At 53.3% G+C, this 19,899-nt stretch overlaps 5 protein-coding genes across 5 annotated transcripts; 3 read left to right on the forward strand and 2 right to left on the reverse strand.

Moving 5' to 3' along the window:
• Nucleotides 1–2,097: 2,097 nt before the first annotated feature.
• On the reverse strand, nt 2,098–4,395 carry PG997_005200 (uncharacterized protein; the record flags this gene model as incomplete). Its single annotated transcript, XM_066809515.1, has 3 exons — nt 2,098–3,975; nt 4,047–4,223; nt 4,351–4,395. 3 exons carry the CDS (start codon nt 4,393–4,395, stop codon nt 2,098–2,100), a joined length of 2,100 nt encoding a protein of 699 aa, XP_066673133.1.
• Nucleotides 4,396–6,252: 1,857 nt separating this feature from the next.
• PG997_005201 (microsomal epoxide hydrolase) lies at nt 6,253–7,552 on the forward strand (the record flags this gene model as incomplete). The annotated part of the gene is made up of 2 exons (XM_066809516.1): nt 6,253–6,793; nt 6,855–7,552. 2 exons carry the CDS (start codon nt 6,253–6,255, stop codon nt 7,550–7,552), a joined length of 1,239 nt encoding a protein of 412 aa, XP_066673134.1.
• A 172-nt stretch (nt 7,553–7,724) lies between these two features.
• PG997_005202 (uncharacterized protein) lies at nt 7,725–8,785 on the reverse strand (the record flags this gene model as incomplete). Its single annotated transcript, XM_066809517.1, has 3 exons — nt 7,725–8,031; nt 8,113–8,366; nt 8,426–8,785. The coding sequence occupies 3 exons, from the start codon at nt 8,783–8,785 to the stop codon at nt 7,725–7,727; spliced, it is 921 nt and encodes a 306-aa protein (XP_066673135.1).
• Nucleotides 8,786–9,209: 424 nt separating this feature from the next.
• Nucleotides 9,210–12,660, forward strand: PG997_005203 (HEAT repeat protein; the record flags this gene model as incomplete). Its single annotated transcript, XM_066809518.1, has 2 exons — nt 9,210–9,254; nt 9,313–12,660. 2 exons carry the CDS (start codon nt 9,210–9,212, stop codon nt 12,658–12,660), a joined length of 3,393 nt encoding a protein of 1,130 aa, XP_066673136.1.
• A 3,701-nt stretch (nt 12,661–16,361) lies between these two features.
• Nucleotides 16,362–18,116, forward strand: PG997_005204 (amino acid permease family protein; the record flags this gene model as incomplete). Its single annotated transcript, XM_066809519.1, has 4 exons — nt 16,362–16,586; nt 16,644–17,719; nt 17,749–17,809; nt 17,877–18,116. 4 exons carry the CDS (start codon nt 16,362–16,364, stop codon nt 18,114–18,116), a joined length of 1,602 nt encoding a protein of 533 aa, XP_066673137.1.
• Between the last annotated feature and the right edge of the window lie 1,783 nt (nt 18,117–19,899).

A 19,899-nucleotide genomic window follows, 5' to 3' on the forward strand; every position in this document is an offset into this window, starting at 1 on the left:
AGGCGACGGTAACAGCCACAATGCAAGAGGGGGTCTGTCTGTCTGCCCACGGCACGATACCTATCTTATGCTTCAGGTTGGTATCCTCGTCCAGGAAGCAGAATGTTCCTCCAATCAACAGTCGCCGTCGCCCCCGTCGTATTCCATCATAGATGTATGTGCTCGGCCGATAGCTGATATCGCATAGCTAGCTGATCATGGCGCTTTTCCCGTCAGGCCGGCCATCCGGGTGCCCTCCTGGACCCTGGCGTTTTGCCCGCGTGGGCGTGGGGGTTCCGCCATTTGGTCCTCCAGCCTGACTAACACAACCCGAAGATCATCTATGCGCCCTCCCTTCCTCCACCCCTACTCCGAATGACTAAGGGGCTTTAGCCTCCTCAGCCATGAGAGGGGAATAACAGCTAAAAGCGCAATGTCTCGAGTTACCAACGGTTCGTATCTCGCGAGCTCGGACAAGCAAGGCCTATCAACCCAAGCTCGAGCATATGCGGGCCGCACCACTCACGCACGTGCTGTGGAGTACGCCCCGACCAGGCGCCGTTCGGAGAAAAAGGGAAAAAGGAAAAAAGCCAGACACCCACCACCACTGTGACTGCAACAGCAAAAGCGCAAAAGAACAGTGCGGCCAGTGTGGATTGAACACACGACCTCCAGATTGATGTGTACCGAAGTTAGACTTCAGTCTGGCGCTCTCCCAACTGAGCTATGTCCGCTGTAGTTATGAAACAGGCGTATTACGCTGTTGCACACTGTGATGGCCACTGTTTGTTGAAGGACTTCTCTTTATTACAAATTATAATAGCCAGACAGTCCTGATTGCCACAATTGATTGAGAGTATTCGTTCCACACAATCAATACTCAGCGACAGAACCGACCAACAATGGGATAGCCAGCAACCGCATAACTGATGACTAGTCATGGAATAACCAGTGCAAGATAACAACAGAAAATAGCTATTAATTGAATAATTGACTTGCAATAAGCCCTGGGTGTATCTAATTACACTCTTTTGAATAGTGATTGCATCGCAGCATTAAAGCTGGACAATGTCTTAGATGCGGCGCATTTACGCACAAAGCTGGCGATGTTGTGCCAAACTCAATTGGCGAGTGTGTACCTGCCCAAGGATAGAGCTGTCGGCTTTGACTGTGAGATGGATCCGGCCCTCATGTGCTCGTAATGGTCAACTGTGATTCAGAACGTCCTGCTGCCGAACTCGCCCTTCCTCCTTATCCTTTAGAGTGGGTGAGCATCACTCGCTTCGGTGGTGTTGAGATTGAGGAGCATCCTGGGTCTGCATTTACCATCGACACACAGTATAGAGAGGACGCCGCGATCCTCATGTGATCACTGGATATTGGCTTCGACCTTAGGAACATCTCCTCCAGGCATAAATACAGCAACACACTATTCTGGTGTTCTCGGTAAGCTTGACGAGACCTCTATACTCGATGTAAAGACTTGAGGCTTTGTAGATTGTAAGAGCAACAAACTAGACATACTGCATACACGGAGGCAGAGAGCTGACAAGCATTTTCAACAATAAACAGTTTCACCATCCTATGAACGTCTTTATCTACCCTTAGCCTAGGTTCCGTCCTCGGACCGCTGTGAGCCAGACTATGTGCAACAGCCAGCAACAGAAACGCCTGATACTCCGACAAAAAACTCCGAAAATCCAACCAGGCCGGCTAGGAAAAGGAAACAAACTCCGTTTCTCTAATAGTACAATGAGATGCCATACAAATTCCACACGATGCTGACTTATGCTAAGGAGAGTGAAGGAAAGACACCTGCCGACAGGCTATGCAGTCTCAACAACATCCTATGCCTTTTTCTTTTTTTTCTTGTTTGGCCAGACCGACTGATGCCAACATAGTAGCCATGCCAAAGCAGAAAATAATATGCCAGGACAGCGAGGGAAAAGGAGAAGCAGTCGTGCCGTGGAAACCGCGCATGCAAATCTGCTTCGTTTTGCCGCAAAGCAATGCTGGGGCCATTCTAAATGCAGCCGATATCCGTGACACCAGGAAAGTCGTAACAGTCATGTAGTCGTGAGCAAACTCCCCAAACAAGCAACGAACGAACGAACGTGCCTATTTGCGAATCTTGGGTCGGGCCAGCATGTTCAATCGGCTCAGGCTGATGCCCGTCTTCTTCTGAGGACTGGGCGTGCCCAAGAATCCGGAGGGCTTCTTCATGGGCGAGGAGCAGGTAAATCTGGGGGCCGTCACCGAGGGAGGAGGGTTTTTGCGCAGCTTCTTGGCGCCACGCTGGACGCCTTCATCCTCCTCCTCCTCCTCGGCATCTGAACTCGCCCGGTGTCGTTTCTTATTCGAGATACCGTGCGGAACGCCCGTCTTGACCTCTTCATCATCCCACATCGCGCGCGATCGCTTCTTGTTGGACATGCCGTGAGGGATACCCGCAATCAGCTCAGGATCGGCGTTCTCCTTATTCGCCTTACGAGGAGAAGACTCGCTCTCGTCGGGGAAACCGCCCGGCATGCTTGCACCAGGCGCAAAAGAAGCACGCACTTGTCGCAGAGTAGACTGGCCAGCCGAACCTCCAAAACCATTGGGCGAGGTACTACCAAAGCGAATGGTGTGGTCGCTGCGGAATGTGAAAGTGCCAGGTTGAGACTCTGGGAGTGCCTCGTGCAGGCTCGCTTCCTCCTCATTCTCGGAGCTCTCGCCTTCCTTGTAGGCCGAAAGGTCAGGATACGACACGGCAGCACTGCCGGACTTCTTGGCGCTCATCACGGCATTCAGAGAAGGGAACTGGACCGCAGGCGGCTTCGATACCGACTTGGGTCGGGGAAGAATGGACTTGATGGGTGAAGGCGAGTTCTGGGTCGCAGCAGCTTGCTTTGTGTCTGGGGTAAACTCAACGTGTCTGTCGTATTGGCGGGCAGGCGTGGTCATGGGAACAGCTGGCAGAGCCTTCTCGGTGCGGCCAGGGGTTTTGGGTGCAGTAGCGGCAAGCTGAGGAAGACTGCTCTTGGGCTTCGAAGAGCTGAACTGTCTCTTGAGGATCGACTTGACTCTATCAAATCGACCCGGCGTCTGGACCAGTTTGGGGATAGCCTGCGGAGCGGGAAGACTGCTAATTGTGACCGACTTGGTAAGGTCTCCGCCTCCCAGAGCCTTCTTACTGTTGGATCGTGCCAAGCTGTCCTTGCTAGGAGAGTGAGCCAAAGCCGATGACAGCTCCGGTTTACTAGGAGATCTAGCCAAAGATCGGATATCGGGTTTGCTGGGCGACTTGATCATAGACACGGTGGGTGTCTTTGGCAAAGCAGTGCGGGCAACTGAAGCCTTAGTAGGCGTCTGCAGATTAGCGAATGATTGGGAGCGAGGAATCGCTTTGCGAATCGATTCGCCACCAAGGGTCTTAGGGGCAGGGATGGAACTGCCATCGCGAGAGATAGGTCGCTGGCTGGAGGCGTCGTCCTCCTTGCGTTGCCGAACCCGCTTGGCCGGAGTTTCGACCGCCTCCTGGGGCTGACGGAGCTTTTCCGCTGGTTTGGCGGCACGCTTTGCAGAGACTGGTGCTTTCCGTGTCGCCGACGACGATGACTCGGGCTCGTCGAGATTTGCCTTGGATTGGGTTCGCTTGAGACTCTTGCCCGGAGTGGCACGGCCAGGTGTGTGACGGAACGTCGAGTGATGGTTTTCAATGGAGTCCATTTTCTTGAACTCGGCCATGTGGGCATCGCTGTATCGGCCAGCCTTGCCCTTCGCTTTGGCGAACTTGCGACCATCGGCGGCCTCTTCCTCGCGCTCTTGGTCACGCTTGGCAGCAAGTTCGGCCTTGATTTTTGATGCCTCCTCGCGCAGCTCATCCATCATGCGCTTGGCCTCAGGGCCGAGCCCAGAATCCTGCTCACCGCCGGCGATACTGGGGCGGGAAACGCGGAAGGTAAAACCAGAAGACATGGGGGTCTTGGACGGGGTCGCCTGTCCGCCAGCAGCCTTTTGGTCGGGGTTGATATCGACAAAGCCGTGTCGAAGGCCGGATGAGGGGGAGCCATGGTCTGGTGGACTTTGCTGGGATGCATCTCGGACATGGGCAGCTTGACGGGAGTCGAGTGCGACGGGGTGGTGGGTTTAGGTGGCGACGACTTGATCGTGTCTAGATTCTTGGTAGGGAGTTGGACGGTCTCCTCCTCTGCCTCGACAACGGAGCCCAGCCGAGGCGTCGCGGATGCTCGGTCGACATTCTGGATCAAAGCGCAAGCGTCAGCGACGTGCTCGCAACCCGTCAAAGCGCGTGTTGATGCCGCTTGGTAGCAGCAGCAACCGCAGCGATCTGCATGTGTAGGGTCAGTGGATTGTGAAACAACTTACCGAGGAGGCGCTTGCGAGTCGCGCAGAGCGACGGGTGCGTGCCATCGTGGATTGTTGAGTTGAGTAGCGGTGTTAAGGTGTATGTATTTTCAGTGAATACTAGAAGTCGTAGTTGCTGTTGTGGTTATTGTTGATGGGATGACGATTCGTGATATCCTCTTCGAGACCTTGTTGCCAGTCAATGGCCCATGCGATGCGACGATGGGAGACGATAAGGCAGAGGGACGTATAATTGCTAGGTTAGGGGAGAGAGGATGGTGTGGGAAAAGTGCGATGTGATGGAGTCAACAGGGTCTGAGTTGACTTGGGGGCTATTTGATGAGCAGCTAGCAGCGAGCTGGGCAGTCTTTTGTTTACATCACGTCCCGATCGACCAACCAGGGTTTCACCTCGTGCTGGTGGGGCGGGGCCAGAGCTGTTTAGCGACCACTAGCCCGTCGAGCCCGTGGGCTTTCTGCGCTTTTATTAGTGCTTCTAACCTGCTAGCATTCTAGCTGCGTTTTTTCCACAGCGCTGCCGGGGCGGGGAACTCTGCCGGAAGCTGCCTATTTTCCCTTCTACGGCCTAGTATTCCTTCTGAAGAGAGACACCCCTCACCTCCTACAGGCTACACCTCCTCTTCGCCAATAAGCCGCAACAAACGGTCAAGAAAAAGTAGCCCTGCTCTCGGTTCCAAACAATGATAACACGCGCCCGATATCCGGGTTGACATCATACCTACATGCATCACAAAATAGAAACCACCACCAACCGGGCTTGGTGACGGGAAGGCGTTTCATTCAATTCAACCACCACGCCTCCGCGAGGGAAAACAGCTGCTCTTTGTTTACTCCAAGATGGCTCTCTGACGTTGCTATGTGTCACACGACCCTCGTATGGTCCAAAAGATGTGGTAAAGTTCAGCGGCGGTTCCAGGAAAACATGATTCCATCCTTTGAGAGGCTAGCAGCTAGAATGGTGCCTTCCATCGGGTTCTTGGGCCAACACCAATACTTTGGCCAATAGACTCTGGAAATAGTCGGCATTTTCGGTAGTTGGTCTTGGCATATGCGATCGATTGCTACCCACGGTGTCTTTGCATGGGAGAACGACTTGGACATTATTATCTAAAGTAGGTCGCGGTTCTACCATATGATGAGGAATAGGAAGTCCGTCAGTCCGTCTTGATATTCAAAAGCCAGGAGTAAAAACATAGGACCACCCGGATCAAACGGGGGACGCTCCCGTATGTCAGGGGACATCGGTCCCGGCATCTCAAGCATTGATATGTACTACATCCAAGCCATTCGGTTCTTTAGCAGCCTCTAGGATCTTGATAGATTCCCCGAAAAGTGAATACGAAACAATTGGTGATGATTTATTTGGTTCAACCCGAATTGCGATCCATTTTCAAATTTCCCCTACCCCTGATTTAACACCCCGCAGACAGGATGATATCATAGCAACCATACCCTCATTTACCAAAAGTCTGGATATTCCTTCCGGCGATGGTGATTTATCAAAGATCTATCTTCCCCGTTGACTAATCATCAAAGTCTGGAGATGGATGCCAAGAGATGGGTGCAGATGTCAAGCGTTGGGCGCTCCCCTGCCTGCCTGCCTGCCTGCCTTGCCTATCGGGATTAGATATCCCGTGGCGGCGTTGCTATCATGTCTTGTCGAATGCGCCCTGTGTCACGTCATTGGCGACACACCATGCATACAAGCACGCTAGATTACGCTCTATGAGATCGCCATTCATTCCACGAGCATACATATATGTGAGGTGTCGCTTCTCCTTGCGGGGGATACGGACCTCAAATGATTTTGTTTGTTGTACACTTAAAAATAATACCGAATATCTAATTCCCAAGTAGTCAACAACCACACCACATACCATACTTGCAGTGACTCAAAGTGAAGATGTCGGATATCAAACCCTACCAAATCGCCGTCCCGAGCGCCCGCCTCGACGACCTGAAGCAGCGCCTCGCCCTCGCCACCTTCCCCGACGAGCTCGACGAGGCCGGCTGGGACCTGGGCGCGCCCCTCGCGGACGTGCAGCGGCTGGCCAAGCACTGGCACCACCGGTTCGACTGGCCGGGCGTCGAGCGCGAGCTCAACAAGGCGCTCACGCAGTTCACCACGCCCATCCAGTGCGACGGCGGCTTCGAGCCGCTCGACATCCACTTCGTGCACCGGCCCAGCCCGGTCAAGGGGGCCATCCCGCTGCTGTTCATCCACGGCTGGCCCGGGCACTTTCTCGAAGTGAGCAAGATTCTGGGCCCGCTGAGTGATGGTGATGGCGTCGAGACGCCGGCGTTTCATGTTGTGGCGCCGTCGTTGCCGAATTTTGGGTTCTCGGAGGGGACGAAGAAGCGCGGGTTCGCGATGGAGCAGTATGCCGAGACAATGAACAAGTTGATGCTGAAGCTCGGATATAATGAATACGTCACACAAGGAGGTCAGTATTGTTGGCCAGGAGTATTATTCCAAGTAAGACTTGCTTGCTTACACATTCACAGGTGACTGGGGAAGACACATCAGCCGAGCCTTGGCCCATCTCTACCCGCAGCACTGCAAGGCCACGCACCTCAACATGGACAGCGCCGACCCGCCCAGCTTCCTGTCTAATCCGCGCCTAGCGCTCCAGCACGCCGTGACGCCCTACACGAAGCGTGAGAAGGAAGGCGAGGCCCGCAGCGCCTGGTTCGGCAAGGAAGGCCGGGGTTACAACCTGGAGCAGTCCACGAAACCCCAGACGCTGGGATACGCCCTGGCCGACAGCCCCGTCGCGCTGCTGGCGTGGATCTACGAGAAGCTGCACGACTGGACGGACGCGTACCCCTGGACCGACGACGAGGTCTGCACGTGGGTTTCGATCTACTGGTTCAGCACCGCGGGCCCCGCGGCCAGCGTGCGGATCTACTACGAGACGCAGCACGCCGATGCTGAGGCCGGCGGCATGACCCACGAGAAGATGAAGTCGTACACGCCGGGGGTCAAGTTGGGGTTTAGCCATTTCCCGCAGGATCTCGTGGTGCTGCCGAGCACGTGGGTGCGGACGCAGGGCGAAGTGGTCTTCGAGCGGGAGCATGAGAGTGGAGGGCATTTCGCTGCGTATGAGAGGCCGAAAGAGCTCGTCTCGGATGTTAGGGATATGTTTGGCAAGAAGGGTGGCGCGTTCGGTGTGGTTCAGGGGCTTAATGGATATAAAGCATGAACACAGGCTGCTAGCAAAATATGCTTGGTTGTTACACTTGAAATCTCTCAGGGGTTTATATTTAAATATTGCCCTCTCATTTCAACTTATATCCACGTGATACTGAGTCCCCGTAGATATTTGGTGCCATTGTAGTCAAGCCAGCTTCCCAACATTCAAGTTTACAATGTTCTTATAGGCTACTACTCGGTGCGGCTGCCGTTGATTCCAGGAACTCAACTACCGTGTTCACTAACCACTCCTCACCCTTCGGCTGGCGGACGCTGTGGCCTGTTCCCGGTATGACTCCCGACAGGTCGCTAACAATTCCTGGGTTGCACATCGCTTTCCAACCATCTATTTGGGCCATCTTATCCCGCGAAGGCTCCATGTACCGATCCATACCGGAGTGTAGGATCAGCAGTGGCTTATCGAATTTCTTCCAGTATCCGCTGGCGACCTCATTGGAGATATCAGAGCCGAAATAGTTATCGTTGCCACTAGATTTGACAAGATAAGCTTCATGCTGGTGACACAAGAGGGTGAAGCTGCCGTGGAAGACGTTTCGGGGAATAACTTACTCCTTAGCGTGGAGATCGTAGAACCGACGCGCGGACATTGGCCTATTGTAGTCATTGGACAGGTGGTCGTGCGACATGGGGTGATCCCCCTTTCCGGACAAGATCATGTCCTTTGCAATGTTGACTATCTCGTCAAGCCTTTTCTCCTCGTCGATACCCTTTCCTACCAAAGAAGCTTCGCGGTCCGAGACTGGAGCTTGGAGGATGAAGCCATCCACAGGATCACTTGACTTCGCAGCGTATTCCATCAAACCCTAAGTTACCCATTAATATATAATACATGAAATAATGTGGCTGCAACAGAAGCACGCACCTGGCACCCGGTAGAGTGGCCCATGAGGATGATTTTCGACTTCCCCAGCCCGCGTAAGTACCTGACAAACTCTGATATGTCGGCCACATCGTTCGCCAAGCACGAGAACTTCCACCCGGAAAAGGCGCTCCTCGTCTTGGGTTCGAAGACCGAGTAGCTCAACCTGCTGTGTTTCTCGAGCTCTCGGGCGATTGCCCGAGCGTAGGGCACCGTATGCGGGCCGTCACCTAGCCCCCCGACGAAGACAAATGCGTTGCGAGCTGAGGAGAGGCCGGTCTCGTAAGCACAGGCATTTCTATTGGGAGACTCCTTAGTCGGGTAGGGATGCACGATCGTGGAGAAGGGCTTAGATGACGCCATGGAAGCTTTTGGTCGCTAGCTTTGGTAGCTCTGGCTTCGGTAGCTTCTGTAGTTTCTGCGAATACCAAGCTGGCCAGCCGTGATCCTCACTTCACTCAAGGTAGAGAAAGTAGGGGAAAATTCAAAATAAAAAACAATTCAATCACATAAAGAATGTATTTCAAATCAAAATGAGATTTACTGGCTGCGGGCAAGTCGCGGTCGTCCCCTTCTTGCTGAGCAGTTTGCTGATGCACCCAATGTGTGGGGAACATCCAGCACCTTCTCTTATTGGGCGTGCATGCTTTCTGATGTTGCATCTATCGCCGACCAATCTTAATAAGTATTTCTTTGACTCGTTTAACTTCATGATCGACACAGTTCCCCGTCCAAGGCATTCCATTCATTGAATAAGGAGAGGGATACAAAATGCCAGTTTCATTCAATGGCTGCCGACGCATCAGACAGTAGGACGGAGTTCTTCCAAGAGGTGTGTGTGCAGCGCAGCAAGCAACTGAAAGATTCCATCCCGCTAAACCTTTGGGCAGCTCAAACCACGATGCATCAAAATCAACAACCTCGCCGTGCGCGCCACGGATAAAAGGGGGAGTGCTAAAGAACTCTTGGATGTAACCCAAGATTTATCATCAGTCTTGGATCGGCAGGTCGCCAAGGACCCGACCGTCCTGGATGAGAAGATAGCAGAATATGTTTTCTTCCCGCTCTCCAACATCCTGCGGAACCAACAGGATTACCCCGTTCGCCTCACAGAAGTCACCATCAAATGCCTGCGGATACTCGTCAAGTATGGATGGAAAAGCAAAATCTCTACCGAGCTGTCGCGGCAGCTCATCATTCTCTTCACTTTCATTGTCGGTGGTGTTCCTGGGAAGGAGCGGAAACAGGATGTCCCGGAAGAGACCAAACTGGAGACTTTAGATGCCTTGAAGGAGACTATCAAAGCTACAGGCGCAACAGCTCTAGGCGCTGCATCCCTTACAGAGACTGATGCCTTGCCATCGTTGGGTCACACTATCACAGTCATTCTGGGCATGAGTACCGATGGAAACACAGCCGATATCCAGCTTGAAGCCCTGCTTTGCGCCGAGGCCATATTTGCATCGCTTAGGGATGCAGCGGCACTCGCGACATTCTTGCCTGGAACAGTGTCGTCTTTGACCCGGCTGTTGACACCGCCCATGGCCCTCAAGACATCGAGGAAGGTGCTAGTCAAAGGCATCGGTGTCTTGAAGTCGGGACTCATCAGTGTCCTGGGGGACGTCAAAATCAGAGCTCTGCTGAAGAAGCCGTCTGACGAGGAGAATGAGGATAACCCATCCGAGGGAAAGGTTCTCACCCCAGCGTGGTTGAAAGCAACTACTGACCAGATCAAACTTGCACTCTCAAATGTGCTCAAGCTGAGGAATCATAAGTTCTCTGACGTCCAGGAGGCCCTGGAGCGGTTCTGCATTGCCCTTTTGGATGAGTGCCATGAGTCGTTGGCTAACTGCACCTATATCCTGGTGGAGTCCGCAATGGTGCTCGCCTCTGATGAGGAAAACAAATCACTAATCAGCACTGGACTGAACACGAGCTTGTCCGATCTTGTGGGCATCTATCCCGAGCTCACGGACACCGTAAAGATTATTGTATACAATTGGGTCACAAGTCTTCCTCGTCTTATGCAAGCAAGCGACGAAGAAGTGAAACGGCAAGCTATTCAGAACCTTCTGAAAGGACAACGCTTTATGAACGACCTTCGGATTGATTCATCTACACTCAGCATCACGTTGGCTTCCTCATTACGGGATAGTGTCATTGAGCTCCTTGCATTGGGAAAGTCTACCAGCCAACTCACAGAAGTGTCCTCGACTGATCTTACACACGCCTCAAACGAACTCGCTACATCGGAATCCAAACTTACGTTTCGCCCAACGCTCTTAACTCAGACTACACAGAAGGACACGAGAGAAGCTTTGATGAACCTAGTTTTGGCGAGTGGTTCATTCGTAAGCCATTCGCAGCTTGCCCGAGAGATGATAGACTATGTACGTGAGTCTAGTGGCAACAGTCAAGTTGCATCTTACTGGCTGTCCCTAGAACTTGTACGATCGGGCCTGGCTCAGAACTCCGACGTTGATGAGTTCTTGGATTTCAGTGCTATGAGTGGTGGCTCTGGGGATGACCACGAGCAATTGCTTCAAGAGCTGTATTCATTCTCAGTCTCCATTCTTAGCGACACAGATGAAGGGGACGAAACCGATTGGAGAGTTCAAGCACTGGCCCTGGAGACCACGACTTTTGCAGCTTCGCGGATGGGACAAGACTTCAGGCCAGAACTGATAGACGTTCTATACCCCATCGCAACTTTCATGGGGTCCGCCGTATCTCAGCTGAGAGAACACGCAGTCATTGCCCTGAACAACATAGCCACCGCATGTGACTATACCAATGTCGCAGATCTGGTCATTGACAATGTGGATTATATGCTGAACTCCATCTCGCTACGACTAAATACTTTCGATATCTCTCCAGCCTCGACACAGGTGCTGAAGATGATGATCAACCTCACCGGACCTAAGTTGGTGCCTTTTCTGGGTGACGTTGTCGACTCTGTCTTTGCTGCTCTCGATAATTACCACGGATATCCACTATTCGTCGAGAACCTGTTCAGCGTACTTGCCGAGATTGTTGCTCAAGGCTCCAAATCAAACATTCTACTATTGGGGGACGAGTCAAGGCCAAAGTTAGACCATCGCAAGAGACGAGCAGAGCTACCAGCGCTTCGGGAAGTCGAAGAGTTCCTAGACCGGCGTCAAGCGCGGAAAAGGAGACGAGATGCGGGCGACGACTCCAAACAACTCGAGATACACCATCCCAAGAAACCCTGGAAGGAGTCTGAGGCGGATGACAAAAAGGAAGGAGAAGACGATGAAGACTCAGACGAAGAGCCGAGCCAGGAGGTCGAGAAGAAGCCCCTGCCCAAGACCCCAACGTTCACTCTACTCACCCGCATCACCGATCTGACGCAGCACTACCTGACGTCACCCACACCCGCGCTGCGTAAATCGCTGCTGGACCTCCTCGCCATCGTCTGTCCCGCACTGTCGCCCGAGGAGGATGCGTTCTTGCCCCTCGTCAACGCCATATGGCCAGTGTTATTGGCACGCCTCTACGACAGCGAGCCGTTCGTCGTCACAGCGGCCTGTCGCGCGCTCGCGGCGCTCTTCGGCAGCGCGGGCGACTTCCTGAGCTCGCGCGTCAAGACGGAGTGGTGGGATGGGCTGGGAAAGTGGTGCGCGAAGACCAAGACCAACTACCAGAACCACAATCGTAAGACTGGTGGCTCCAAGAACTCTTCATTCGGGGGTTCTGGATCTGCAGCGGCGGGCGCAAATATCAAATTCCCCATTCGGACAATGACAACTGGCGAGCTGGGCAACAACAACTCTTCTGCGTCCCTCTTCAACCTACGCGAGTCAGCCAGCGTCAAGGACCCCAGCAGCCCTGCTGCCTCTTCTACCATGGTCCCCTCTACTGGTATGTCCTCCACAGCAGGCGTCAGTGGGTATACCCAAGTCGCCCAGATCTGGACCGCCGTCCAAGAAATGCTCGTCGCCCTCGTCTCGTTCGTGCGCATCGAGGATACCATCTTCGAACAGATCCTCGACCTGCTCCTCGACAGCCTGGTATCCCCTTCCTCTTCCACGGCCGTCGTGGGCGCGCGCGAGGCGCTTGAGGCGGTCAATGTGGATGCGGTGTGGTTGGCCCTATATGAGTACAGTCGTCATGGTGAGGGTACGAAGGCGGCGGCGGCGGCGGCGGCGGCACAGCAGTTGAAGATTCCACGACAGTGCCCGGAGAGTGTTGACGGGGTTCGGTTCGTGGAAGTCTGAAAGAGGGAAACGAACGTCTATTATGTTTGTAATTTGTACGTAAAGGGAGGTAGGGTTGGAGGCACATGTCGATGAGGAAACTGGGGGATGATGCTTGCTATAGTCGTGTTCTCTTCTCTCCTCCCGTCTCTTCAATGTAACCATGCCTACTCCATCTTACGCACGATGGCTGGTTCCGAAGTTGAGGGTTGAGGGGCATGTCTCATGACAGAAGATCAACAGCATCGGGTTGTCTTGTGTGTGGTAGCAGACATGCCAGTAAAGGATCCGTCTTCCCTCGTCTATACCGACATACTGATTATCATTCAATGCAACAACACCAAGTGTTCACGTTCATATTGTAGTGGCATTATTTCATTATCACCGCTATCGGATATCATCCGTGATGCCAGTCCATTGATTCCCATAGTCGCAGGGGCCTAGCTGTTGCCAGAATAGGTAACTACCAAGTAAAATGAGCAGCGGCATTAGGTCATCATGTGAAGGACAGCAAGTTCGGTGAGTTTAAATTACGTTTTCGAATGAACGCCAGTTGCGAAGTAGGTAGGACAGTAAATAGTAGCATGCATAGTAACTTACTACGCATCAACTAGCATAAAGAGCCAGGGGCGAGCATTGTGAAATCACCCTTCCATGTCTTGTGGGCTGTTCCTGGCCTCCTTATCGGCAGAACCCACCCAGACGGGATAAGCGTTCATAGCTGAATGGATAGTGCAAGCAGTTTCAGCTGTTCGTGGACAGAGTGACGCGACAGCCCCCAAAGTGCCTTGGGTGTGGCAAGCAGCGCTCTGTCGAGTCTGGGGGAAATGGTCCAGGCAGGTTAATTTGGCGCTTACGATGCGCGGGCGGCTTCTCCCAACATAGCCGGCTGGGTTACCCCTTCTTCTATGGCTAGCCGCAGATAACGTGACGTATACATCGAATGGTCCATGTTGAACGTAATGAGGTGAAAGAAATCCAAGTGGTTCGTGGCAAAGGAAAGGGTATCTGGTCTGGGTGTAGCAGACAGTCCCTGGCCCGTGGGACTTGGCCCTTAACCACCCACTTGCGATCCCAACGCCATGGACCTGGGGTGGGCCATCCCAAAGCGGAGTATGCTCGCATGGTGACGAGGAACAGTGCTCAGCTTTGGCTGGTAGTAGTATCGTCTCCTTAAGCCTCGAGTAAGCAATACAGAGATTTGACGCGGTTACGAAGATAAGCGACACGTGGAAGAAGGCGTTCGATCGCTCTTTCAAGCTATGCAATCTTCGAGATTTTTCCAGTGATGACGGCCCGTCTCGGTCGCGCCGGATTGAAGATAAGGAACCGAACGACCTTACCGTCCGGTGCGGGCGATTTGCACGCATCCAGAGCAGACGTCGAGGGGCCAACAACACTGGGCTGGGCCACTGAGGGGGGCAATGACTCGGCGTTATTCTTGCGCACCAAAAACAAGCTTCGTTGCTAGGGTTGTGACTCGTAGCGTCCCATTGGCTGTGCTGTCAGCCCACACCCTCCGTACGCCGCGCGACAGTAGCCAGCGTAGTAGTAGTTGAAGGATCTGGATCCATCTTGGAAAGTCCAGTCCGAGATTCTGGGGAATATATTTTTATGTAATAGCTCTCTCGCAAATCGAGTCCGTGAACCTGGGGAATATATTCTCATGTAATGGAAACCAAGTAAGAGGGGATTCTGTCACGAGCCGGGCTTGTCTCCAGAGTATTGGCAAGCTGATGGCGCCCGGAAGCTTGTTCCTGCCAGCCCAAAGCTGGGGTAAGCCAACAGCAAGTTGAATTGACCGCCCTCGGTTCGTGCCGCTAGGGATTCAGCTCCATGCGGGTTTGGATAGATGGATGGCAGTGTTGCGACATCGGTATTTCGACGGCAGGCTAGGCAATAATCGGTGCCAATTGACATCCCAAATGAGCGAGGAAGCCTTCTGGAAATGTGATCAAAGAAGGCAACAGGACAGATAAGAGAAGCCACGCCAATTCAAACAAATGCTCCGCGCGGCAAAGGTGTAGGTAGGAGGGCTTGGATGTTGAGCATTGGGAGTTCAGGAGCAGTGTGCTCCGGGTTGATTGAGTGGTGGCGTGTGCTTGCCGCGCTATGTCATTATAGTCGAATCCATCAAGATAACGTCTCATCTGTCTGCAGTGGTGGCGTTTCTCCTGATTTCGTGCATATTAAGTCAGCCGTAGATATGCTACCTGATCTTGGAAAGCGGTTGCGATATCCGGATTCCGAAGTTGAGGCTTGCACTAGACAATGGCGCACCTGTAACGACCACGTTGTTTTGGAAATTGGGAAGCCTCCAAGACTCGAGCAAGCGAAGTTCGGATGCAGTGGCCTGGAGGAGGAAGGCACTTTAGGCCAATTGAGTTTAAACTGGCAGTCGCGTGTCGAGTCGACTATTCTGGCAAGCACCACTTTCGGAGCGTTCCAACTTCCAAGTCTGAGTTGGAGGTCTAGAACACGTTCTCCTCTACCGACAGTCTGGAGCAAAATGCCTGGATCTTGCAGGGGTCCACCGCTTACCCACCCCCAAAGACGACCGATCTGGCTCCCTGGCTCTCCGCTCCAGACTGACTTCCACCATACTCCCAATGGATACTCTTCTCAATCCCACACATTGCGTTGGGATCCTGGCACTTGCCGGCAGGCATGACTTTCTGACGGTACTGGGATAGGTCGTCCGGAGGCCCGTCTTCAACGTAAAGTTCCGACGGAACTATCAAAGTCTAACCGACTCTGCCAGAGAGGCGCAAAGTCGAATCTCGAAAGGGTAACTGTCTTCCCTTAGTGCCAATGAAGCTTATCAGCAAACTAGGAGGCATCCGGTTAGTACGGGGAAGAATTTGGCCGAAGCCAGTGACTGTTGAGGTCTCGGACCCGGAGGAGAGAGAGGAGGCAACCCCAATCAGACGTCCTGGGGAAATCTGCCCCATCTACACTACATTCCTCCCAGACGACCATGCTGGCGGTGCTATTGCCTGATCCGGAATCTTGAGCGAATCCATCAGCAGGAGCTTGTCAAACTTTGCACGGGTGCCAACGACGGCTGGGCTTGGGACTGACTGCATGCTCTCTTCAGAAGGCTTGAAGAAAGACTGGTCTTCTTCTTATTGCCAGTCATGATACAACATTACAAGCGACCTTACAAGGAAATCCAACAGAGCAAGCGCTCATGTGTGACTGACCGGAATGCTGCCTATCTCGCTCGGTCGTTAGGTCTACTATTATACTACGTGCGTGCGGCGGCTGGCTTTCGAATCCATCCGCCCCAGTTCCTCGCTTGTGGTCTCGACTGCCAGCTCCAGCAGACAGGGGCTGTATCTGAGACTACCCCAGCCCTTAGCTCGAGACTATTCTGCCCAGTCTGGATAGACCCAAGTGTCCGGCAATATGACTGACTAGTCTATGAGATTATACCCAGTGCTGACCATCCAATCAGCGTTGCATCGCCACGTTAGATCTCGTGTGTGAGTGTCCCTCAGCCTTGAGTACATCGTTTACTCTGGTCCAGGCCACCTTGGTAGTATACTTACCCCATGTGCTACTAAGTAAGTAGTGAGTATGAAGTGTGTAACTGCACATCCAGTTGCCCTTCCCGCAGCAGTATATAGTCGAGAGCATTCCCCCCCTTGGTTCACATCAGTTCATCATCCTCATCAACTCTCACTTCTCAACAGCCACTCTCAGGTTGAGCGACAGTCACGATGTCCGACTACGACAAGAATGAGACAAAGGGCTCCGGCCCGAGCGCCTACAACCACTCCACTCACGAGGTCCGCGATGAAGAGGTCGGCGTTGTCAAGTCGGAGGCTCTGAAGAAAGATCTCAAGGGTCGCCACATGCAAATGATCGCCATCGGTGGTGCTATCGGTGCTGGTCTCTTCATTGGTTCCGGTGGTGCTCTCAGCAAGGGTGGTCCCGCTGCCTTGGTATGATATGTCGCCCCTTAAATACTCCCTGACTTCAACTGACCAGTTGGTTACCAGATTATCGGTTACATGATCGTCGGTATCATGTTGCTGTTCACCATGCAAGCTTTGGCTGAACTGTCTGTCCTCTACCCTGTCAACGGTGCTTTCTATTCCTATGTCGTTCGCTTCCTCGACCCTGCCTGGGGCTTCGCTATGGGCTGGGATTACGCTATCGCTTGGCTTACTGTCCTGCCCTTCGAACTCATCGCTGCGAGTATCACCATCAAATTCTGGAACGATTCTATCAGCATGGGTGTCTGGGTCACTGTCTTCTTGGTCGCTCTCACTGTCATCCAGGTCTTTGGCATCAAGGGATACGGCGAAGTCGAGTTCGTTCTCTCCATGATCAAGATCTGCGCCTGTGTCGGTTTCATCATCCTCGGAATCATCATCAACTGCGGTGGAGTCGGCGAGCAGGGCTACATCGGCGTCAAGTACTGGCGCGATCCCGGTGCTTTCCACAACGGCTTCAACGGCTTCTGTGCCGTCTTCGTCGTTGCCGCTTTCGCTTTCGGTGGCACTGAGCTTGTCGGTCTGGCCGCTGCCGAGTCCGAGAACCCCCGCAAGGCCATCCCTCGCGCCGCCAAGCAAGTCTTCTTCCGTATCTTCCTCTTCTACGTCGTCAACCTCTTCGTCCTCGGTCTGATCCTGCCCTCCACCGACGACCGTCTTCTCAACTCCCATGGTGCCAACTCCAAGGCCTCGCCCTTCGTCTTGGCCATCCAGGATGCCGGCATCAAAGTACTGCCCTCCATCTTCAACGCGGTCATCACCGTGTCCGTTATTAGTGTCGCCAACTCTTGCACCTTCGGCTCTACCCGTACCATCCAGGCTATGGCTACCCGGAAGATGGCCCCCAGTTTCTTCTCCTATGTTGACAAGGCCGGCCGCCCTCTGTACTGTGTTGCTCTCCAGATCTGCTTTGGTTTCCTTGCCTATATCGGCCTGGCCGCTGAGGGCATGACCATCTTCAACTGGCTGCTTTCGCTCACCGGTCTGTCGTTCTTCTTTGTCTGGGGATCCATTTGCGCCACCCACATTCGCTTCGAGCACGCGTGGCAGTCCCAAGGCTTCAGCCTGAAGCAGATCCCGTACCGACCCCCTTCGGCATCTATGGCAGCTACATTGGCCTGGTCCTGAACATCCTCTGCCTGCTTGCCACTTTCTACAACGCCCTCTACGTAAGTAAACCTCGTTCTCCCTCATTGGTACATTTTTGAACCGCCTAGCTAACACATACGATTACAGCCGAGCCCCACTGCCACTCCCAACGTCGAGGACTTCATGCAGGCGTACCTGGCTCTTCCCCTGGTCTTGGTCCTTACCCTTGGCTGGAAGATCAAGTCTGGCGACTGGTCCCTGTACGTCAAGGTCCAGGACATGGATCTCATGGCCGGCGCCCGCCTGCTCAACCCCGAGGATATTGATGAGCAGGAGGAGATGCGCAAGGGACCCTGGTACTCCCGCATCTTCCATGCCTTGTTTTAGGAGGAGGCTTGTTGCTGTTCGGTCGGAGTTTTGGGGTTTTACGAGAGACGATATGTGGACATGTGTGAGGGTGCACAAACCAATCTAATTCTTCACACATGATGATGTTACCCTCGAGGCGAGGGGTTCTGTATAATGTCGAGCGGGTCGCATAGACTAGATACTTTTGATACCATTTTTTTTATAAACATAGTTCATACTACAATTTTCAAACTTGCCCTATCATGTCTGTGCTTTTCTGTCCTATATTTACTATATACTCTTCCGGTAACCATGCTATACTCTAAGCGTCGGTGCCTTACTTGGATTGCAAATGTCAGCGCCGACTGCTCGGGTAACAATAACAGATACTATCGAAGAACAAGGCTCAGAATGGGGCTCTGAATTGTGACGCTTTTGCGCCCACAAGGCCCCAATCCTACGGCGTACTCAAACCGCAGCATACGAAGCGGTTGGTCTTGTTTTCGCCAAGATGAGAGTCCCGAAGTCCCCTTCGAAGAGGCTCAATTCGGCCATTGGGGCCCGCGTGTCTTCTCCTATGCAAGGCCCAGGATGGTGGCTGCTGCCTATGTCGCAATGTGGCTGCTGCCTGGGATTGCCGTCGTCATGGTAGGCAACATTTTTGATGAAGTAGGAAGCGGGTTTGCTCCAATTCAATACAGCCAGACGCGTGGTGGAACCATCCGACGAGAGTTTGCGTACGTCTCGTTACTGCCTCGGGAAGAGCAACATAGAGCAAGAAACCCGAACATTCTGTCGCTACTCTGCAGCAAGTGGCATTTTGCTTTGGACCCTGGATTTGCACAGGGATATCACGTGACGAATGTATACCTTGCAATGGCCCAAGAAAAGTGGAATAGGTACGGAGTAGAAGAGCCTGATTGTTTTTGGTTGATTGGCAGAAGGCTGAGCGAGGTAGCATCCATCGGGTGCAATTTCGACGTGGGATTGATTGAACCATTTGACGTCATCTCAGTTTGCTCTCTCCATTGAGAAGGTTGAGATTGGAAGATCTGCCTGCTGCTCCGCCATCGCCAAAGGATGGACAACCAGCTGGTCGGCCAAGTCAGCAGAGAATCGGCAGTAGAAGCCATGCTGTCCCGTCGGTTTGATTGATCGCGCCTCTGTATAGGCCCCTTGGGCAGACCTGGACCCCTCTGCCCCTCCCGCGGACCCTCTTCAGGAGTCAGGAGAAGTCGGTCAGGAGTCGCTTTTAATGTTAGTTTAAGCACTGATGCTTATCTTATCAGTGGCGGCCAGCTGCTGACAGCCCTGTAGAGCCTCCCCGCTGGGCCGCTGGGCGCTGGACCCCCCTTCGGATAATGAGCCAGCCCAGGCCTCAGCACTTCGCCAGCCCAAGAGGCATTCAGGCGGACAAGGTACAAGCATGTTAATTGCCTGGTACGCAGGCAGCATTAACCATACTGCAATCCCACTGCCACGGCCTGTTACCAACCAAGTCCGAGTCCAAGTCGGTAACCTTGACGACCAAGCATCTTTTGCATGCGCCTTCGTCTTCAGCTTTCCTGTGCTTTTTTTCCCCTCCCTCACATCAATGATGCCGCATTCGATGTAATCAACCGTCCGAGTTCGAAACCACTTTCAATGCCGTGATTCGCAGGCCAATCGCCCCCAATCTCTCCCTCCTCACCCACCCACGCACCCACTCTCCCCCCTGTGCTTGCTGCCAACACCTGGGGCCAGCTCCTACATTCCCCAGCGACGCTGAGCAACACTCGACACTGCCACGTCTCAGCACCGCAAACTTCCTGCTGCCGCTGGG

Source organism: Apiospora hydei (genome assembly GCF_038363865.1).
Source record: "Apiospora hydei strain CBS 114990 chromosome Unknown utg000004l_segment0_segment0, whole genome shotgun sequence".
NCBI lineage: Eukaryota > Fungi > Ascomycota > Sordariomycetes > Amphisphaeriales > Apiosporaceae > Apiospora > Apiospora hydei.